Source organism: Brassica napus, chromosome C2 (assembly GCF_020379485.1).
Source record: "Brassica napus cultivar Da-Ae chromosome C2, Da-Ae, whole genome shotgun sequence".
Lineage (NCBI taxonomy): Eukaryota > Viridiplantae > Streptophyta > Magnoliopsida > Brassicales > Brassicaceae > Brassica > Brassica napus.
Genome location: NC_063445.1, coordinates 9,655,726 through 9,679,234, shown reverse-complemented (window position 1 = coordinate 9,679,234; position 23,509 = coordinate 9,655,726). Strand labels below are relative to the sequence as shown.

The window sequence follows — 23,509 nt, the reverse complement described above, 5'->3', positions numbered from 1 at the left end:
TTTAAATATTTTAACATAATTAACTATATTAATATATGTTTTGATTTTATAGGTGGCTCCTAAAAAGAAGGGACGGATAGTCGGTATAGGCTCTGTTAACGAAGTTGAAAGGGTAATTTCATCATACAATTCGAGACGGGATGAAGAGACTGCTCAGATGAAGGCTCGAATGGATAGCCAACAGGTTCGTTTAGACTCTCTTGAGGATTTGCTAGACGTGATGGCCGTGGAAAACCCGGTTATGCAGAGAATGTTGAGTGAGAGACGAGCCGCTTTTGGGTTGCTAATACGAGATCCCCAAGAGTCCGATCCAACCCGTCAACAGCCGAGCAACCCCACCAACTAATTCGAGGATATGTAGTTTTTTTTTATATTTTTGTTTGTATTATGAATTTAAATATTATTGTATGACTTTTAAATGTCTTTTTAAAATATGTTTTTCAATTTCATATTTTGTTTTAAAATTTAAATGATTTTAAATTATGAATATTAAATATAAATTAAAATTTATTATATACTAATTACTAATAATATAATAAGAATCGATGTAAACTCCTCGTAAACATTACATGGAGTTTACATCCAATGTTTACGAGTGATTAACATCGAAAGATTTACGAGGGTTTTACATCGAATTGTTTACGAGTTATTTACAACGAAATTATTTACGTGTGCTTTACATCGAAATCATTACGTGGGCTTTACAACGAAATCTTACGTGTCTTTTACGACGAATTATTTCTCTGCGCTTTACGAGGAATATATTTCGTCGTAAACGTAACGAGTCGTTTACGACGAAACCTCCGTTACGACGGACGTTTAACAACGAAATGTCTTTCGAAGTTAATTCGTCGTAATACCCCGTTACGACGAATTTACAACGAATACTGCCCTTGTAAAAAATATGTTTTCTTGTAGTGTCATTCTTTACTCATCTTCTCTCTTTAATCTTTAATTAAACAATGTTTATTTTTTTTTTTAAAAGAACTTCTAAATAAGAGACTCTCATTGGAGCACAAAAATATTGATATCTCTTAACTAGGTCTCTTAAGTAACATTTAATACTTAAAAATTGAGTTTTTAGGTTAATGATGCTTTTATAATACTCTCGTCGAAACACGATTAACAGCATAAAATGATCTTGTCTAGAAGCACATAAATCCACAAATCATGATTTAACCATTTATTTTTATAAAAAATCATGATTTAGCCATTTACTATCACCACCAAAAACTATAAAACGTGCGCTTGACGAAATCAATGGACAGCAAGGCTTCGTTAGCGAGTTTCTCCAGCATGTCGCTTCTTGCAAGAGTAGGGAAAAGCAACCAGCCACTAGTCACAACCACAAACCCCACCGTAAGCAGCCGCGACACTGTTGGACTCACTCTCCAACGCCGCACAAACTCTGTCCTCTTCATAGCTACCTCGACAGTAGTGCAAACTCCATGTAACACAAAGAAGCAAGCCACTTCTCCTGTAGGAATCTCAAAGGTCAAAGCGAAGAAGAACACCTCGTGAGCTACACCAGAGGCAACGAACGTTGCCAAAACCGCCAAAAATGTAGCCCAATCAGAGCTCATTAGGCCTCTACAAAACTGCCGCACGGGGATGTATATAGCCGGCCGAAGGATTGCCGGGACCATAAGGTTCCACCGGCGACCCCAGAAGTCTTGAAGAGAGGTGGCTAAGTATGGTTCATCGGCCTGCGGCTCTAGATCGCACCCAAGAGTGATTAAGACCAAAAGTTTGACTAGCATCAAGGCAATGTCGAGCTCCAAGTATACATGGAGAGTATACAGAACCAATAGCACAACTGGAGACATATATTGTTTGTAATCATACATATGTAACACCACAGCGAATATAGCAACTTTAATGGGGAAAAGCCATTTGGGGATTTGATTTTTAGGATTAGGGTTTTGTTGAGCCTTGATGGGCAAGCAAGTGAAGCAGCTGAACCGGAAGATATTTGAGGGAAGTGGGAAAAGAGAACCTTTATCAAAAGAGAAGAGTACGAGTTTTGCACTAGCGAGACATGAAAGGAAAACAGCTAAACAACTAGAGAGATGAAGAGAAGTGAAAAAAAGAGGAAGAACTTGAAAGAAAGCACAAACGGGAACAACGGAGATTAACCTAAGAACTCCAGCTTTGATTCTGGAGGATATGTAGTAACAGTAAGATACAGAGATTACTGCAAGAACCCATACTATGACGAAACCTATGACTTCTCCATCCATAACTCAGATCTTTTCTTTTTGTGTTGCTGAGTTCTTGCAATCACTGAGGCTTTAACTTAGTGGTTGCGTGTATAAGAAGTAATGAGAATGAATAAATAAGAACCGAGATATTAATTAGGGCATGTGGTTTTACAGCTACACAATGGAACAAGATTCGAGAAAACAGATCAGCTTTTGCCCTAGTTCTTCTAAGGTTGCTTCCTTTGTGCATCTCACGAGTGCGATTTCAGTAATTGTTTCGTTTCTTTTACTCCATTGGCACTTAGCGTACTCTAAAAGTAACTAATACATGTTGACTTTTTAACACTTGTTATGTTTAAGTCTAGACCACACTTAGCTTAAGTATAATTATAAATTTTAGAAATGAGGGCTATGATCCGTAATTCTGAATCCATAACTCGTTTGAACTCAAAGAATCTGCTGCTTTTCTACCAACGAGAGTCTGGTCATTACTCAGGTGAATACATATAATTTGTCATGGTTTAAAACTCTATGGGAACGTTATCAATGATTCATGCAAAAAATTTTATTTCGTTTGACAGACTGCGAATCAAGATCCTGATTTCAAACAACCTTTGAAGACTAAAAACGTTAAGTAACACTCGTCATAAATATTCCTAAGAAGATTAATAACTTCTGGTTAACGAAATCAACAAACAAAAAAGCTTCATGTGTATCTCTCCATCATTTCAATAAATATCATGCTATGACTCTAGAAACTTAGAAATATAATAGCCAGTAAAAGCTAAAGAGGTGATGGTATCAGAACCCTAATTTTTTAAGTAGTTTTGGAGGCATTAAGTTTTAAAGAGGTGACATAATTAGTATTTCATCAGTTAGATGATTCATATACCGCACTCGTTTCTCCAAATGAACATCTATAATAGATGACCTACTAAAAACACTAATCACCATGAGTATTATTCTGAAATTCCACAGAGTAATATGATTTGATAATCCATAATAAAATACACATATATCCATGAATCATACCCAAAAGTAGAAAAATTGTCCTTGACAAAATCAATGAACGACAAGGATTCGTTAGGGAGTCTAATTGGACATGCCACTTCTTATAAGAGGAGGGAAAAACAACCAACCACTCGTCAAATCTACAGATCCCAATGAATTAACCACTAAAAAAAAAAAACTAAGACAACAAACCATAAAAGAAGACGTTTCCAGTATATAACGTCTCTTCAGTCTTAAGTTATATTTAGCATCTCAACAAACGATATATGATTGTGTTAAGAGTAAATGTGATCATTCTTTTGATACTTTTTTTTGTGCACAAAATTCATTAATTTAAACCTAAGGGGTTAAAACGGTTACAACCGGAGATATACTCGACGGAAAGATGAACAACAATAACATGAAAACAATAAAACATAGGATAGAAATGTTAAAAGGAGAGACTAGCTCGAAGAAGTAGAGAGATCCGTTGATACCTTAGAACACAAGATTGCTTTAATACCGATTAAAGTTCCTCTTCAAAAATTAAGATATTTGTGTAGACACAAATACAAACACAAGTTTTTCTAGTAAAGTCAATCTGCTTTTTTCTTTGTTTTCTTTTCTATTTACAATAGATATGGAACTACACGTTTCTACAGCTGTGAAAGCAACGAAACAACTAAGCAACTATGCAACGTGAAATGAGAACATGAGATACTCTCTTGTCCTTTATCTCAGGAACAAAACATTGGCAATTTAATTATTTGCAATATAAAAAAATATTAAAATACAATATACTCATCATCACCAATCTAACATCACTTATAGTCTCATCAGATTGATAATTCAGAAGCACATAAATCCATAAATCATGATTGGACAATTTATTATAAGTACAAAAACGTGCGCTTGAAGAAATCAATGGACAACAAGGCTTCATTAGCGGCTCTATCCAGCATGTTGCTTCTTGCAGCCGTAGGGAAAAGCAACCAACCACTCGTCATAACCACAAATCCCACCGTAAACAGCCGCGACACTGTTGGACTCACCCTCCACCGCCGCACAAACTCGGTCCTCTTCGCAGCTATCTCAGCGGCAGTGCAAACTCCATGTAACACAAAGAAACAAGCCACTTCTCCTGTAGGCATCTCAAACGTTAAAGTGAAAAAGAACACCTCGTGTGCTACACCAGAGAAAATGAACGTCGCCATAACCGCCAAAAACCTAGCATGATCGGAGCTCATTCGGCCATTGCAAAGCCGCCACACGGGGATGTATATAGCCGGCTTAAGAAGTTGCGTGACCATAAGGTTCCACCGGCGACCCCAGAAGTCTTGAAGAGAGGTGGCTAAGTATGGTTCATTGAACTGCGGCTCCAGATCACACCCAAGAATGATAAAAACCAAAAGTTTGACGAGCATCAAAACAATTTCTAGCTCCAAATATATATGCAGAGGATATATAGCCAATAGCACAAGTGGAGACATATATTGTTTGTAATCATACATATGTACAACCACACCAAATATGGCAACTTTGATGGGGAAAACCCATTTGGGAAATTGAGTTTTAGAATTAGGGTTTTGTTGGGCCTTGATGGGCAAGCAAGTGAAGCAAATGAATCGGAAGATATTTGGGGGAAGTGGGAAAAGAGGACCTTGATCGAAAGAGAAGAGTATGAGTTTAAAACCAGCGAGCCATGAAAGGAAAACAGATAAGGAACAAGAGATATGAAGAGTAAAGAAAAACATAGGAAGAATTTGAAACAAAGCACAAACGGGAAGAACAGAGATTAGCCTAAAAACTCCAGCTTTGATTCTGGTTGATATGTAGTAACAGTAAGATGTAGAAACTATAGCAGAAACGCATACTATGACGAGACTTATGGTTTCTCCCTCCATCTCTCAAATCTTTTGTTTTTGCATTGCTGAGTGCTTGCAGTCACCAAGGCTTTAACTTGGTGGTTGTGTGTATAAGAAGTAATTCGAATCAAATATATAATTAGGGCATGTGTTTTACAGCTATTATTTTTTTGGTTGCTTCTTTTGATCTTACTTGCGTGATTTCAGTCATTGTTTCGTTATTTTTACTCCAATGGCACACTCCATTGACACTTAGCTTACGCTAAAAGTAAATAATGCATGCATATTGATTACTGACTTTATAAACCTTTTTTTTTGTTCAAGTGTGAACCATACTTGAGAAGTATTAAATAACTATAAATCTTATCAACGAGTTTGATTTCAAGGTGGCTATGCTTCGTAATTCAGAATCCAAAACTCGTTTAAACTCAAAGAATCTGATTATTTTCTGTCATGTAGAGTCTAGAACCATTCAGGCTGGAACCATTACCCGAGGAAATATGTTTGTCAATAAATTCCTGACGAAATCTCTAGGAAAAAATTATCTGCTATGTAATTATTGTAATTTTTCGTCGAGAAATTTTTGGGAATCCATTGTCAACTTCGCGACGGATATAATAGTAGTCGTAAAAGAGCCATTTGAAAAGTTGAATATTTATTTATTTATTTATTTATTTTTTATTTTTTATGAAAAGTTGAATATTCCCAATGAATTTCCGACCACTTTTTCTTTTCATCGGAAACCTATTGGGAATTTGCTCAGATTTTTCTGTAAATATCATCTCTCCCTTTATTCATTCACAAGTTACAACAAAGAAAAAAAATCATGATTCTGATTATTATTTTCGTTATTGGATGAATCAACTTTAGATGGATCTAAATTACAAATTTACTCATAGAATAATACACACAAGGTATTCAAGAATTCATGACGTTAGTTAAACGACAACCAAAAGTCGATTGTAGTTGAAAATTTCTGACGATTCTTCCCCATTGGTACACTTCTGTAAGTAGTTCGTCGGAAAATGTCTTACGAATTCCCAACGATTTTTTTCGACGCCCTAGTTCCAACCAAAAGTCGATTGTAGTTTCAAAGGTTATAGTGAAAAAGAACACCTCGTGACCTACACCAGAGACAATGAACGTCGCCATAACCGCCAAAAATCTAGCCCAATCGGGGCTCATGCGGCCTCTACAAAGCTGCCGCACTGGGAGGTATATGGCCGGCCGAAGGATTGCCGGGATCATAAGGTTCCACCGGCGACCCCAGTAGTCTTGAAGAGATGTGGCTAAGTATGGTTCATTGAACTGCGGCTCCAGATCGCACCCAAGAGTGATAAAACCAAAAGTTTGACGAGCATCAAAATAATTTCTAGCTCCAAGTATACATGCAGAGAATAGAGAACCAATAGCACAAGTGGAGACATATGTTGTTTGTAATCATATACCTATGTAACACCACACCGAATATGGCAACTTTGATGGGGAAAACCCATTTGGGGATTTGATTTTTAGGCTTAGGGTTTTGTTGGGCCTTGATGGGCAAGCAAGTGAAGCAGATGAATCGGAAAATATTTGAGGGAAGTGGGAAAAGCGGACCTCGATCAAAAGAGAAGAGTATGAGCTTAAAACTAGCGAGCCATGCAAGGAAAATAGATACGCAACAAGAGATATGAAGAGTAGAGAAAAACAGAGGAAAAGCATGAAACAAAGCACAAACGGGAAGAACAAAAAGTAATCGAAAAACTCCAGCTTTGATTCTAGATGTTATGTAGTAACAGTAAGATGTAGAAATTATTGCAGAAATGCATACTATGACGAGACTTATGGTTTCTCCCTCCATCTCTCAAATCGTTTCTTTTTGAATTGCTGAGTCCTTGCAATCACTGAGGCTTTAACTTAGTGGTTGCGTGTATAAGAAGTAATTGGAACGAATTACACAAGAACCGAATATAGAATTAGGGCATGTGGTTTTACAGCTACAGAAGGGGAACAATTTGGAAAACAGATCAGCTTTGCCCTAGTTATTCTATGGTTGCTTTCCTTTGATCTCGCTTGCGCGATTTCAGGCCTTGTTTCGTTGTTTTTACTCCACTGGCACATTCCATTGACACTTATAGCTTACGCTAAAAGGAAATAATACATGCATGTTCACTTAATTACATTTGTTTTGTTGAAGTGTGAACTATACGTATGAAATAACTATAAATCTTATAAACGAATTTGATTTCAAGAGGGCTATTTATGCTTCGTAATTCTGAATCCAAAACTCGTTTAAACTCAAAGAATCTGCTTATTTTCTATCATGTAGAGTCTAGTCATTACTCAGTTGAATAATATAATTTTTCATGGCCTGGACTTTATGGGAATGCTATTATGTAGAGTCTAGTCATTAAGGTTCATGCAAAAAGTTCCTCGTTCTGTCTTTTTCTCAAGTTGCTTCATTCGTGCATCTCTCTAACGCAAATAAGTCATTGTTAGTCTTTTTGGTTGTACTCCAGTGGCAATGGCGATGATTTTGGTTAATATCAACAGGGCCGATTTAGGAAACCCCATACAAAAAAAATTAAATATCATAATATATATTAAATAATAATATAAAATTTTATTATAAAATTTTATTTTATTATAAAATTTTATTTTATTATAAAATAACCAATTGAAATATATATATATATATATATTTATACATCTATATGTTACACTAATTAATATATTTGTTTTTCTTACACAAAAACCTAATTAATATCTTTTAATAAACCCCCTGGAATGACCCATGGCTCCCAACCACTCGCCCGAAACCAGCAAATCAAAATCATTTTTCTTTTTACCCGGACCTTACAGTTGACTCGCTCATAGATCCAGTCTCACGCTCATGGAATTTACATGCTCTTCACACCTTGGTGGATCCTGAAGACGTGAAAATCATTACAAGTATACCACTGAGTAGGTCTCAGATGGCAGATAGAGATGGATGGCACTTTTTGAAAAATGGACGGTATACGGTTAAATCAGGTTATCAGGTGGAGCGGGTATACCCAGATCAGCAATCTCAGGCAGAAACCTACGGACCCACGGTAGACTCACTCAAGTCCTTCTGCTGGAAAACTCGATGCCCATCGAAAATACGACATTTTCTGTGGCAAATATTATCTGGATGTCTATCGGTTAGGAAAAATTTGCAGGCAAGAGGGATGCAAGGAGATATCTGTTGCGCTCGATGTGGTGCTCCAGAGGAATCTATAAACCATGTCTTTTTTGAATGTCCACCGGCAATTCAGACATGGGCGCTCTCTAAGATTCCATCTAATCCTGCAATCTTTCCAACGGAATCACTCTACGCAAACATGGATCATCTATTTTGGCGAGTTATCCCAAAGATGGATGATCATCACTTTGCGTGGATACTTTGGTACATATGGAAAGCAAGGAATAGTAAGGTATTTAGTAATTTAGATATTGATCCTCGAGATACTCTCGGGAAGGCCGAGACAGAATCTTTTATGTGGGCTGATGCACAGGTGACTCCTGAGTCACATGACGCACACCAGAGAGATATGGCTCCCATACCGGTGAGACCGGGCAGATGGTGCTTCTCTGATGGCTCATGGAAGGCAAATGATAACTTCTCGGGACAAGGATGGTATAGCACCTTACCAGGATTTGATGGTTTGATGGGTGCAAGAAACACCTGAGCTAGTCTTTCACCTCTCCATGTAGAGTTTGAATCACTAATCTGGGCAATGGAATGTATGCGGAATTTGCGGCAGGTTCGGGTCACATTTGCAACAGATTGTTCTCAATTGGTGAAGATGGTTTCGGAACCAGAAGAATGGCCAGCGTTTGCAAACTACTTGACAGATATAAAGACCCTTAGTACTGGATTTCAGCTCGGAGATCATCTATCTACCAAGAACGCAGAACACACAGGTGGACAAACTAGCACGGAGTGCAAGAATTCAACCGTCGTTCGTCGTTTACATGGATGCAGAGCTACCCTCTTGGTTAACAGAGTCTATATGAGTCTATTTTCTTTTGTAGATGTCAAAAAAAAAATAATATCTTTTAATAAACAAGCAAAAGAAAAAAGAAGAAGAACCATTTGCATACAAAATATAGAAAGATTATGCAGAGATGGAAAAATCAGTGGCCCAACCATAAGGTCCAGCTCTTTTCCACACAAAAAGACCGTGTTGACCCTATAGCTTTTTTTTTTTTGTGCAACAACTAAAAGAAACGAAAGGCTTTGGTAATGATCACATGAATATACATATTAAAATATAGCCTGTAGAATTCGACCAGTAATGAAGCATTAAAAACCGAAGCAACTTATTGTCACTCTGTTTCTCTCTCTCTTCGTCACTCTGTTTCTTGATATCTCTGTTTTACACAAACACAATTCAAGAAGCAACTTATTGTCAGAAAATAGCAAACATAAGATTCCTTTATTTTGCTTCCATTGTCTAGAAATGGGTTCTTGCCTTAGCTCTCGTGTCAATAGTATGTTCTCTGCAAATTCCAAAAAAGTTTATATTTTTATATAATTTGCTTGGAAAAAAGTTGAAAATTTTCCTTTAGATTCGATCTTACATGAGTTAATCAATGCTGGGTTTTTACAAAAAGAATGAAATTTTCACGAATCTTCACATGATTTAACTAAAGATTCACATTTTTTTTCTTTTCTCCTTGATTTTGACTTCGGTCAACGCCTTGTAATTGCTGTTAAACTTTTTAACCCTGGTGGCTTTCAAGGTCACCGTGAATGGCTGGTATTGTTACACACAACATTGTTCTTGTTATGTCTCTCTAATCTCAAACGTTAATTGTCTGACTTTGTGTGTTTTGTTATGAATTCAGATAGAGATTAACTACTTGGGGCAGTTAAAGCCACCAAAACTTAGTTAAACTGATTGGTTACTGCTTGGAAGATGAGCAAAGGCTACTTGTGTATGAGTTTATGCACAAGGGTTGTCTTGAGGATCATCTCTTCACAAGTGAGTCACTGATCAAATAGATTTTAATTGAGACTCTGTTTGTTCTTATGTTTGAATTGGTTTTGAAGCAGATGGTGTGAAGTGTAGGCCGCTCTCTTGGACCTTACGGGTTAAGGTTGCGCTTGATGCAGCTAAAGGTCTCGCCTTTCTTCATAGTGACCCTGTTAAAGTCATACACTGAGACATAAAGGTCTCCAAACATCTTGCTGGACTCGGTATACAAACGCTCTTTCGAATAAAAACTGTTAAATTAAGTGTTAAATTAGTTTAGACGGCTAACAAAATATGTTTCTAGTCTATAAATTAGTTTAGCCGGCTAACAAAATATGTTTCTGTCTATAAATTAGTTTAGCCGGCTAATAAACATATGTTTTTGTATTCATTTTCTTTGATTTTATTTTTGGTAAGGTTCACTTAAGTATTCATATAGTTGATATGTAAGTAAACTAAGTTAAAATGTGATTATATTATATACTTGTAAACTAGATAAAGATCCGCGCCTTGCGCGGGATAAACATTATATATATATATAAATTATTTTATGTATTATATGTTCTTACATATTATGAAATAATAAATATATATTGAATAATTAAAAGCCAGTAACTATTACATATATAATTAAATTGTTGCAAACATATAAATCAATTTTATTAATCCAAACAATTTTTTTTTAAAAAAATTGATAGGATATGTAATTAAATTTAAATGATATTAACATACATAGTACATTTTTAATAGTAATGTCTATTAAATGATGCTTTCTACTCATATGTTTTTTTGATCATGTGTATCTTTAATAGCAAAAACTTTAAATTACTGATAACAAAATTTTCATTGTGGGATTAATAATTTTAGTAATTTATAATTTAAAAAAATTTATCAATGTTAGTTCAAAACTTTTATCAAAAAAAAATTATTCAAAGTAAATTTTGAAATTAAAATATTTATTTATTCAATATAGTTTATAGTTTAATTTATAATGTTATATATACATATATATTTTAAATCTTAATGATTAATTAAATTATACTTTTATTTATATGATTTTGTAATCATTTGTATTTTGTCATAACAAAAATTTTAAACCATGAATCGCAAAATTTAAATGTGAGACTTTTAATAGTTTTAGTAATTTATAGTCGTTTTTTAAAATTCAAAATATAACATATACAAAAAAATCTAAATTTTTATAATATGGTTATTGTGATTTTTTTAAAATTATTTTAATAGTTTAAAATTAAACAAATTTGATAGAAGATACATTATTTTTTTGGGCTTTTTCCAGAATTGACCTATAACTTAAAGTCAAACACAAAACTAACCTCCTTTTTTTTTTTGAAAATTGGTTTTTCCCTATTCACCCCACAAGTTCATATAATTTACGAAAATGCCATCAACTTTTTTTTTCTTTTTTTTTTCTTTTTTTTTCGAAAATGACATTTTTACTCTCTCACCCTCATCATCTTCAAATAATTACAAGATTGCCATTGTCATCAATACCACAACCACCATGAACAACCAATTTGAAGCTCTTAATGCTCCCAAAATCGATTTACCCTTCTTCTTTTTCCATTCTTGTGAACTAAACACAACATATCTCTCACTTTCTCTCCACAATGAGCTAAAAAAACCCAAGATTTTGATTCTAAATTTTTTATGGTTCATAGAGTCATAGAAGCTAACGATTCTGGGTGGGTTACTTTCGTTTGTGATTCTGTGTGCTTGGAGAAGCCTTATGTATGCTAAGGAACTTATCTCACCAATTTAAGGTATGACATCGAGTTTTTTTTCAGATCTGTTCGTCAGACGACTTACTTGGGAAGTCGTCTGGCTGTAGACAACTTACCTGGAAGTCGTCTGGTCAACGCAGAGGTTATTTTTGCAATTGACTTTGAAATCTGTAACCTGAGACGACTGAAAGTTAAGTCGTCTGTTTTTGTTTGGTTTCAAAAAAATTTCCAAAGAACCTAGACGACTTACATTTCAGTCGTCATAGGTTAGTTTTGCATTTGACTGGATAATTTCAGAAGTTTGACTTCCCCAGACGACTTACATTTCAGTCGTCTCGCGAAAATTAAAATAATAATTTTTTTTTAGTAGACGACTTACAGTTAAGTTGTCATAGGTTAGTTTTGTAATTGAAAAAAACTTCAAAATTTAATTATACACAGACGACTTATAATTCAGTCGTCCAGGATTTTTTTCCGAGATTCTGGTCAAACCTCGTAAATCCTGGACGACTTACATTTCAGTCGTCTCGTGGACGACTGAATTATAAGTCGTCTGTATATAATTAAATCTTGAAGTTTTTTTTTTCAATTACAAAACTAACCTTTGACGACTTAACTGTAAGTCGTCTACTTTTAAAAAAATATTATTATTTTAATTTTCACTAGACGACTGAAATGTAAGTCGTCCAGAAAAGTCAAACTTCTGAAATAATCCAGTCAAATGCAAAACTAACCTATGACGACTGAAATGTAAGTCGTCTAGGTTCTTTGGAAATTTTTTTGAAACCAAACAAAAACAGACGACTTAACTTTCAGTCGTCTCAGGTTACAGATTTCAAAGTCAATTGCAAAAATAACCTCTGCGTTGACCAGACGACGTATAACTTAGTCGTGTGGACAACTTAGATTGAAGTCGTCCGCGTCTTCTCCGCTAGTTTTTAAGTCTTCTACATTAGTTTTTGAATAACTTGTATTTTTAAGAGTGATAAGCAACTTCAAGATATGTAAAACTCATATTTACAAAATATGTTCTCTCCCTTAGTTTTACTAAATTTGACTAAGTTTTTCAACGCAAACTTATAATAAAATATGATATGCTTTGACTAGTTACTATTGTTGTTTCCATCTCTTAAGTATTATTGTTATAGATAATAATGATGACTATTGTTATGAGTTGGAAGAAGGGTTAAAATGCTTCTTAAAAATGTTGTATCAATATAAAGCTACCAACATTCTTGTTTATTAAGATGAGAAAAAGGCCATTGGAGTTTATTATTGCATATGAGAGATCCAAAGATAAGAAAAAGGCTACTGAAGTTTATTATTTCATTGATTTGTAAATGTGTAAACACATTGTTAGCACATTTAATACATCTTGGAAAACATTATTACTTATTTTACAAAAAATTCACAACTAAAAGAGTAGACATGCAATTCACAAAACAGACCACAAACAAAACTATTATAGATCATTCCTCTACAAAGACAAGCTTGGATTCCACTTGAGTAGACAAGACCACACGACTTTTAAGAAGTCCAGACGACTTCTAAGAAGTCCAGACGACTTCTAAGAAGTCCAGACGACTTCCAGGAAGTTCAGACGACTTTGTCAGAAGACTTTTAGGAAGTTCAGACGACTTCCAGACGACTTTACAGGAAGTCCAGACGACTTTACAGGAAGTCCAGACGACTTTACAGGAAGTCCAGACGACTTTACAGGAAGTTCAGACGACTTTGTCAGAAGACTTCCAAGAAGTCCAGACGACTTCCAGACGACTTCCAGACGACTAACAGGTAAGTCGTCCCAAAAGTCTTCCAGATCTAAAAAACCTGCACATTAAATCCAGATCTGAAAAACCTGCATATCTAAAAACGTTCAAATGACTTAAAAACAGAAAAAATGAGTGAAAGATTAGATAAATCTACCTTTACAGAACACACAAAAATACATATCTAAAAATAATAGATCTACCTTTAAATTAGTGGAAGATGAGTACCATCTAATTAAAAACCTGCAAAAAAGATAGATTAGTAAGAAAGACATGAGACAAAACTGGAAAATTCATATAAAGTTTGGTGTTTTCAAGTCAAAGAGATTAGAGTGGGTTTGGAGAGTTTTAGTTTGGGAAAAAAGTAAGAACTTTATACAACAAGAAGTTACCAAATGAAGAAAAATCAGACATAAGAACTTACCAAAACGCTCAGATCTATTATGAAAGGGAGACTTCGTCAGAAGACTTCCATGAAGTCCAGACGACTTCCTGGAAGTCCAGACGACTTCCTGGAAGTCCAGACGACTTCCTGGAAGTCCAGACGACTTTGTCAGAAGACTTCCAAGAAGTCCAGACGACTTCCAGACGAATAACAGGTAAGTCATCCAAGAAGTCTTCCAGATCTGAAAAACCTTGCATATCAAATCCAGATCTGAAAAACCTGTATATCCAAAAACGTTCAAATGACTTAAAAATAGAGAAAATGAGTGGAAGATTAGATAAATCTACATTTATAGAACACACAAAAATACATATATAAAATTAATAGATTTACCTTTAAATTAGTGGAAGATGAGTACCATTTGATTAAAAACCTGCAAAAGAGATAGATTAGTAAGAAATACATGAGACAAAACTGAAAAATTCATATAAAGTTTGGTGTTTTCAAGTCAAAGCGATTAGAGAGAGGATGGAGAGTTTTAGAATGATGAACATTACATTTTTGTTGCAGCCATTTGAGAGGAGGAGAGAGAATGTGTAAATTTTTCTTTATATAGGGAGACAAAAAATCCAATTAGGTTAAATATTTTTGACTCAGACGACTTCCTGGACGACTTACATTTCAGTCGTCTGGTGAAAAAATTAAAACAGACGACTTACATGTAAGTCGTCCAGGAGAGTTTAATATTTTTAGCTGAAAATTAAATATTTTTAGCGGGAAACTAAAATAGAAGACTTTCCAGACGACTTACAAGTAAGTCGTCTGGTTTAAATTATTTAAGCGGGAAAATATTTTTTTTAAAAAATTTTAGGCGGGAATATTTGGACGACTTACATGTAAGTCATCTGTTTTAATTTCTTCACCAGACGACTGAAATGTAAGTCGTCCGAGTAAAATGATCCGGTTAGGTTAAAACGTACATTGGTAAAATTAAAGGTTCGGTACGATGTGGACGACTGAAATATACGTCGTCCGAGTAAATTATTCAACAGACGACTGAAATATAAGTCGTCCACACCCTAAACATAACCCCTAAACTTAATTATCTAATTAAAGACTTCATAAAATCAAATCAAACTTGAAAAGTGTTTACTATACACATAAATAAACACATATAGGTGAAAACTAATTTTTGAAAAAAACATTTTAGTTTTCCAAAATCTAACCCTAACAATACATACAATACTACAACATATGTTTGCCAAACTCCTAAACTAAAGTATTTCATGATTCACTACTTCCACTCATCTATCTTCAAAACAAATCAATTTTATCATATCTTAATTTATATCACTTAAAACTGTTTATAATTACTTGATTTTTATTTTTCACGCATCAAAATATTTTTTCACAAGATTTATAAATTATTTTTAAAATAAACCGGTACCAGACGACTTACACTTCAGTCGTCCAGACGACTTCCAACATCTCAGACGACTCAGACGATTTACTAGGGCTATATTCGTAAAAATGGCTTCTGTTTTTTTGTTTGGTCACAAGGGGCTGAGCTGTAATTTCACTAGGCTTTTAGGTTAGTTTTGCATTTGATTCAAGTTTGGGTATAGGTTTGGGGTTAAAATCAAGTTGTGGGTTAGTTTTGGCAAAAACCTCATCATTAATTGTCGTATATACTTTAGTCACATTAGGCTATTACGTAATCTTTATTTAAGGAAATAATAAATTACATTAATAATGAATTTATGGTTAGTTTAATATATAATTAGATGTACCAACATATTTCTCTAATAATTCTAAGAATCATCCTAGTGATGTCACGTGGCTACAAAAAGAAGTTGTAATGTTTCACAAATAATATATAGGAGATTTTTTTTAAAAATATTGATAGGATATGTAATTAAATTTAAATGATATTAACATACATAGTACATTTTTAATATTAATGTCTATTAAATGATGCTTTCTACTCATATGTTTTTTTGATCATGTGTATCTTTAATAGCAAAAACTTTAAATTACTGATAACAAAATTTTCATTGTGGGATTAATAATTTTAGTAATTTATAATTTAAAAAAATTTATCAATGTTAGTTCAAAACTTTTATCAAAAAAAAATTATTCAAAGTAAATTTTGAAATTAAAATATTTATTTATTCAATATGGTTTATAGTTTAATTTAGAATGATATATATATATATACATATATATTTTAAATCTTAATGATTAATTAAATTAGACTTTTACTTATATGATTTTGTAATCATTTTTATTTTGTCATAACAAAAATTTTAAACCATGGATCGTAAAATAACCTGTTAAGATTTCTCTTAACTTTTTATTGTTATAGTTAGCCGGTAATATATACTAATTATCTAGATATCATTATTCTTATTTAGTATTGTAATAAATGGTCGGTTAACACTATAGTTATCCGACTATGTACGTTTTCTCTATTATAATTATCCTAAATTATAGTTATCCGACTATGTACATTTTTAGATCTTACCTAAATTTACATGGTTATATTTCAAATTATCTTGATACTTTACATGATAGCTGATATAGATATTTAAAATTACATTCTGTTGAATCGAATGATGGTTATGTCTATTGTTAGTTGGTTTGGAACAATTCATAAAAAGTTACTTATGTTGTACCAATATTGTAACTTGAGCTGAATTGTATGTGTTCGTTTTCGTAACCGGCTAATGGTAACAAAAATGTCATGTTAAATCTAGTACCCGGTTGTATCATAAATTTCATCATTAAAACACATTTTACTATGTCGTAAAAAAATTCATCATTAAATTTCGGCCTGGTCCTCTCCGCAATATCTATAAGATCTTTGCTTGAAACTGAAATGCCACTAACGTTAATAGACCTGAAACATAACGTACATGAGCTTTGGTTGGTATTAATATTGCTTAGCTGTATAATGTTTATCTTAACCAGTTACTATAACATGTATCCAGCCATAGAGATAAGTAAATAATCCCATATATTGGTTGAAATTGGCTTTGGTTCTCCGCAATATCTACAAGATCTTTGCTGGAAACTGAAATGCCACCGAACCTGAAACAAAACGTACATGAGCTTCGGTTGGAATTAATATTACTTGACCGTATAATGTTTATCTTAACCAGTCACTATAACACGTATCCAGCCACATAGATAAGTAAATAAAGAGTTATGTGATAACTTACTGAGTGGTCTTCAAACTATCAACTAGCTTCGCGAACCTGAAATAAACTACAATTTATAGCAACTAGACAAAAAAAAAGTTAGCCAGCTAAGAATTTCACAGTAGAATTAATTATTTTATTAGCAATCAAACTAAAAGCAATCAACTTTGGGATAGATTGAACCTTTTCCATTATCTGAGAGCAGTTCCCTCATCAGACTCCATCCCCGAAGGCGGTGGGCCGGTGACAAGATAGGACTGTCTCGTCCACCGTTGGATCCTAAGATGCCATCTCCGCTTGATTAACCACTATCAGCACCATAGAGTCTGGAGTTCAGAAATTACATTCAAAATCATTCTCAAGCACACACCTTTTCATTACAATCAATTTACATTAAAGCACATAACTTTCGATTGATAAGAAGAATCAACGCTTGCGGGACATCGGGACATGTTTCCTTAGCATTGAGGGCATCGCGAGGCACGAGCTATTTGCGGTAAAATCGAGTGACGTGAGCTAGGAACATGGCTCTATTGCCGAGGTCTTTGGCGACGGAAGGGTCAGAACCAATGCCTCCGACGGAAGACATGCTGAGAGCGGCTTGCTGCTGGAAGAGATCGATGAAAGCTTTAAGATAGAAGGAGTTTTGTTCCGGGGATTCCTCGTTGGTGAGACGAGAGAACAGAATCAGGCTATAGGGGTTCCGCCAGAGAGGTTTAGGCGATTGAGATGGAAAGAGATTTATTTCGAGGTTTCCTCGTCGAACCCAGTAAAGAGATAGAGATCTGGAAGATTTTACGAAACTATGGTTTTCGGCGGATAAATCATAGATGAGAGATGGAAGAATGAAATTTCGGAGAAACCAAAGAGGAAGAGAGAGATGATGAATATGATTTCGAACTGTATTGGTTGTGGTGAATGGTGATGAGATTTCTCATTCTATCTCTCACTTCACTTCACTTCACGTGTAATGATGCAAAAACAATATAGTAAACTTTAGATAGCGAACTAATGTGTATAGGAGCAGTATGGTCATTAAAAAAAAGCATGTCGTGTGAAAAGTGGAAAATCCATCCCAGCAAATATGTTGGTTATGTTTGTATATATACTGCAATTTCTCCAAAAAAAATTAATTGATTTTTTTTTTAATTTGTGGACCCCATACTAATTTTTCATATATATAGTTTTAGAGCATCTGCAACCACACAGTATCTTAAACGAAGAGTTTAATGATAAAAAAAAAATATTTTTGATGTATTTTAGCTTTTTACTTAAATTATAAATTTTATTAAAATCTAATCAGCTACAGAATGATACTTGTCTCTAAAGATTGTATACAAATCCTAAAATTTTGCTTTTGAAGGACCAATAGTTCCTTTAATATGTACTAGCTTTTGATACGCGCGTCCGCGCGGATGTGTGCTCTAATTTTTATAAATCAAATACGATTAGTTCTTTTTCAAATGTATTTATATGATGTTGATACTCATTCCAGTTTGGTTTGGGTCTGCTCGGATTTCAAATTTTTGAATTTGAAGAATGCATTCCTATTCATGTATTTAAAAAATTTGGTCCAAGTTAGGTTCAGATATAGATAACCCATTTTATTTATATCTAAAACTTTAAAACTCATATATAATTTATTTTTTTCAAAATCTAAAAATAAAATTAATATATAACATATAAATTTTATTACATATCAAAATACCTAAATTTAACATAAAAATGATTTTGACTTGAATATTTAGATGGAGAATCAGTATATATTTTAAGTATTTATTGTTATTTGATTTTTTTTGCTATATTAAATATTATTTACTTTTGACTATTTGTCTATATTTTCAAGTATTTGAACATTTCAAAATATCTTTATATATTTTGGATATTAAATGTAAAAATAATGAAAATATTTATAAGTATATATAAATATGATTCATATATATTCGGATACACGTAATATTACGTTTTGAATCAGGTTCAGTTCTATTTTTTCAGATATCAAAATTTTGAACTCATGTGAATATTTAACCAGTTTTAGTTCAGTTTTAGTTCGGATTCAATTCTATTTTTGGACCGAATTTAGTTTGGTTTTCAGATTCGGGGATCTGAGTTTATCCCAACTCTTTTGCATAGTAAATGTTTTGGATATTCATCAATCAAATTTTGATAGCATTTTTGGTTGTTTCTACAAATATTTAATTAATTTATATGTCAATTTATATTTGCAATAACTATATAAATATATCGTACACATTTTGATTTTTATATAATGTAAATTTATAACAAAAGATATCTTATTCAATTTATTTTTATAAGTAATTTAATTTTTTATCTGTTGGTAATACATACCAATAAATTTAATTAATTTATATGTCAATTTATATTTTCAATAACTATTTAAATATATCCTACACATTTTGATTTTTATATAATGTAAATTTATAGCAACATACATCTTATTAAAATTTATTTTTATAAGTAATTTAAATTTTTATCAGTTGGTAATACATACCAATAAATTTCATAAAATTTTCTACACTAAATTTATTATGAAATAAAAAATTGAAAAACACCCGTAAAATATTATTATATGTTCAACATGATATAAAAAGATGTATTTAATAAAAATGGGCCGTGTATTTCATGTGACTTTTATTTGATATGTGACCTTTTTAAAAAAAAAAAATCAGTTTAGTCAAGCGAATAAAAAAAACGACAACTTCACCTTCTCCCCTTCTCTTAACAACTGTATCTAGATGAAGAAAGAAGAACAATCGATCGGAGGCTGATACAAATGGAACACATACCAAGCAGAACTACAATGATCCCGATCCAATGAAACAAAGGGTATCGAAGGACAAACCGTTTAATAGGAGCATCTAAAGGTATGTCTTCATTCTTATTTATGAACTCTTAAGTTTTGTTCAATCGATAAACATATCTTGATATATCCTTCACATGCATGTCCAAATCAACTTCATAATACAACTATACTTAAATCATATGAATCGGATAGAAAACAAAAATGAAGCTGAAGCGTTGGTGAAAGATAATTTTGGTAAGGTATCCCCTAAATTCTATTCTTTATGGCCAATTATAACTTTCTCAAGTGATTTTCACTAATTCATATATTTATTTAATCATGAGTCATTTTTTCACTTGATTTTTAGAAGCAGCCCACCTGAGATTTGTTCTGGATATCCTGTTCAAGTCCTCTTTCTGTTTCTTTGAGCTTCTCATCTGGTAAAACTCTCTTTCTTGCATTGGATTTGTTTTACACGTGAAGATACTCATCGTAATCGATCATTTCATTCATCATTCTTGTTATTGTCTGTCAGAATAGAACAATAATTACAATTGTAAAATGATGAAAGATATTAGTAACAGTCGATACAAAACCTCAGAATACACATATAACTCTTGTACTAATCCCGTATTGAGTTGTCTAATAAATGAGGAACTCTCTTGATTGTTCTTATGGAATTGATTTAATGTTCTGTAGGAATAATAGAATACATCATTGTTAGTATCAACAGACAGCAAATTTAATTGAAAACATGTACTTACTTGATGTCTTCAAGAGTAAACTCAGGTTACATCTTTGGTCATGGACACTGAATTGTTTTTAGCTCTCCCAAATTAATAACCTGGCCCATCCCGTCTGTAAAAAAAACAGAGTGGTCGAAAATGTTTTTTTTTTCAAATCAAAATCAATATCGCAGGTAACAATTTGAAAACTTACCAGTGAGGAAACATGGTTTAAGTGATCAACTTAAAACACTCTGAAAATCTACCAAACTTAGAAACAGGTTATGAATCTAAGGGTAGATTTGGTGATTGTTGTGTTTTTCTAGAAACTCATTTTGTAAGAATGATCAGTTGATCTATATATTCTTGTTGAAGGGCTGAGGGTGAAATTCTGAATGTTCCTCCATGCTCCAACGGGTAGAAGTCTTCACTTACTTTCCATATATGTCTTCTTGCACAAGGCATCTATCTAGTACCTTTTTTACATGGTTAAACAAAATAAAACATAGTTAGATTAGATAAACAGATTGCAATAGAAAATACACAATAAAACATAACGATAGTAATCAAAACTCACATTCTCATCTGATAAGATGATTTCCAATGTTTCTCAAGATATGGAGTTAAACTGCTTACAAGTATGTAATGCTTTGACGTGAAACTTCCATCCCGTTTTGTAAGGTTTCACATCTTTCAAAGAGGTGATTGTCAAAGAGGTTTCACATACTCATGAATAAATCAGTTTTGCTTGGAATAGTGGTGATGTTTCCAACGATAGGTATGGCTTTAGTTTAGGAAGGCCCTATATTTTTGGTGCTATAATATATGTTAAAATCTCAAAGAATGGAAATCACAACTATATATGGCTTAATAAGTTACTATAAATTATGGAAAACTCATAAAACCATTGATTTCCTTTTTGTTATGTTGAGCGCTTTGGAATAAGAAAAAAATTTGGAATGTTATTGAGTTAAAGAATAATCGAAGTTATTAGTTTTAAAGATTAGCTAGCCTATACGTGATTTGCAAGTTTTGAAGGATCTCTCGATTGTGTTAGTTGCTTGATATTTTTTTTTATGATGATTTAGTGGAAGTAGGAAACGTTTTTGGAATATTATTGAGTTTGGGAAAATAATAAATTATTATTTTTGATTTTGTGCACCTATTATATCTAAATGATATTAACTATAATATCTTATGATACTAACTAACCTAACTAAGTATTTAAATATATAATAACATTTTATACATGTTTGATAAATCATAATATATATACTATTACAAACCATACGATTGATCATAACAAAAAACCAAGTAAACACAACAATATATGAAATTAATAGTTTAGATGAGAAAAAGTTCATTAATAGCACAACAATGTATATTACCCGATTTCTTAAGCATGATATATATATTGGATCAGTTACAAAAAAAAAGATATATATATTGGATCGCGTTATGTGGTAAGTATTTATAAAATTATGTGGTTAAATATTTATACAGTTGGTTTTGATTACGCAGACCAAGATAAACTAAGGCATGCTGGGGGGAATGACGTTATATAGATGGGTTTATAGGAGTTAATTTTGGTTCATTCGGATGCGGTACAATTTAATTAAGGCTAGGTGCCGAGGATTTATTTAGGTGGTTTAGGAATATTCAGTTTATTAAACCAGTGGCATAAAAAGGTAAATATTAAGAAAAACCCAGGATTAATTACAAAATGTACTTCCATTTTAATAGATTAGATTTGGTTCATTCGGATGCGGTACAATTTAATTAAGGCTAAGTGCCGAGGATTTATTTAGGTGGTTTAGGAATATTCAGTTTATTAAACCAGTGGCATAAAAAGGTAAATATTAAGAGAAATTCAAGGTTAATTACAAAATGTACTTTCCTTTTAATAGATTAGACTAGAGCTTCATCCGTGCGACCGCACGGGTGTTTATGTAACGATTTATGTATATCATATATTTTGTTATTGTATTGTGTTATATATATATATATATATATATTAAATGTATGTTGGATCAGTTATGTATATATTAATATACTATATTGGATCAAATTTATATTGATATTTCTTTCGTATTTAATTGTATTATTGAAATGTATTATTAGTATATTATTCGTTTGAGTCAAATTAAAATGAGTTACAACTATTTTAAAACCCCAACTGGACGGGATATAAATTGACCTGCCTATTTTAACTAAATTCATGGGAATAAAGTTAATTTTATATTCAAAATATGAAGCTGATATTGCTGGAACATTCCTTTTTTATTAAAAAAATTGATGATAATATTCCAAAAAGTTTATAATAAGGAAGTTTAAAACATAAGTAATCACGTCTAATATATATGCACAATATTTTATTGGTAAGTTATAGTAATAAGCATTAATTTTGTTTATATATGGTAATGTATACGTATTATAAGATCAAAAGCGTGGAAGCTAGCTTTTAAATTGTTTTTCATAGTTTAGGTTGTTACAATAATTTGTTAATATAGGTGTATTTTAAAGTTGATTTAATTACATTTAACTCAAATTTATTTAAGGAACACACATTAATCTAACTGAAAAAGACAAGCATTAAAATAGGAAATCCAATTTAATTCTCGGTGGTATGGAAGTGTAATTAAATTTAAAAACTAAAGGATATTTTTAATGAGTACTTTTCTTTTAATAATATAGATTGTTTCGTTATTTTAATTTTTTATTAATTTGAAACCCCACTAATTTATCTACGTTGGACGTGCTTTTAGATCCGGCACTGAATGTCAAACCAGTTAATCACAGAATCTCTTTTTAGTTTAATTCGAAAATATTCAGCAAAGGTACATT

The 23,509-nt window shown here is 32.6% G+C and overlaps 2 protein-coding genes, 3 long non-coding RNA genes and 1 pseudogene across 6 annotated transcripts; 2 read left to right on the top strand and 4 right to left on the bottom strand.

The window, feature by feature from the left end:
- Window positions 1-966: 966 nt before the first annotated feature.
- On the bottom strand, window positions 967-3,108 carry LOC106383966 (probable long-chain-alcohol O-fatty-acyltransferase 4). Its single transcript, XM_013824007.3, has one exon. The coding sequence runs from the start codon at window positions 2,238-2,240 to the stop codon at window positions 1,221-1,223; it is 1,020 nt and encodes a 339-aa protein (XP_013679461.1). The 5' UTR covers window positions 2,241-3,108; the 3' UTR covers window positions 967-1,220.
- A 131-nt stretch (window positions 3,109-3,239) lies between these two features.
- Window positions 3,240-5,121, bottom strand: LOC106383967 (probable long-chain-alcohol O-fatty-acyltransferase 4). The gene has a single exon (XM_013824008.3). The coding sequence runs from the start codon at window positions 5,093-5,095 to the stop codon at window positions 4,082-4,084; it is 1,014 nt and encodes a 337-aa protein (XP_013679462.1). The 5' UTR covers window positions 5,096-5,121; the 3' UTR covers window positions 3,240-4,081.
- Window positions 5,122-5,965: 844 nt separating this feature from the next.
- LOC106383968 lies at window positions 5,966-7,468 on the bottom strand (annotated as a pseudogene).
- A 1,785-nt stretch (window positions 7,469-9,253) lies between these two features.
- On the top strand, window positions 9,254-10,624 carry LOC111202549. Its single transcript, XR_002655446.2, has 3 exons — window positions 9,254-9,556; window positions 9,914-10,050; window positions 10,122-10,624. It is a non-coding gene; the product is annotated as an uncharacterized LOC111202549 (long non-coding RNA).
- Window positions 10,625-16,804: 6,180 nt separating this feature from the next.
- LOC106388214 lies at window positions 16,805-18,223 on the bottom strand. Its single transcript, XR_001277803.3, has 3 exons — window positions 17,321-18,223; window positions 17,159-17,220; window positions 16,805-17,027 (listed from the first exon to the last, which is right to left on the bottom strand). It is a non-coding gene; the product is annotated as an uncharacterized LOC106388214 (long non-coding RNA).
- A 1,428-nt stretch (window positions 18,224-19,651) lies between these two features.
- On the top strand, window positions 19,652-20,566 carry LOC106388213. 2 transcript variants are annotated; one of them, XR_002655772.2, is made up of 2 exons: window positions 19,652-20,195; window positions 20,308-20,566. It is a non-coding gene; the product is annotated as an uncharacterized LOC106388213 (long non-coding RNA). The 2 variants fall into 2 exon arrangements; XR_002655771.2 differs by having other exon boundaries at window positions 19,652-20,200.
- The last annotated feature ends 2,943 nt before the right edge of the window (window positions 20,567-23,509 follow it).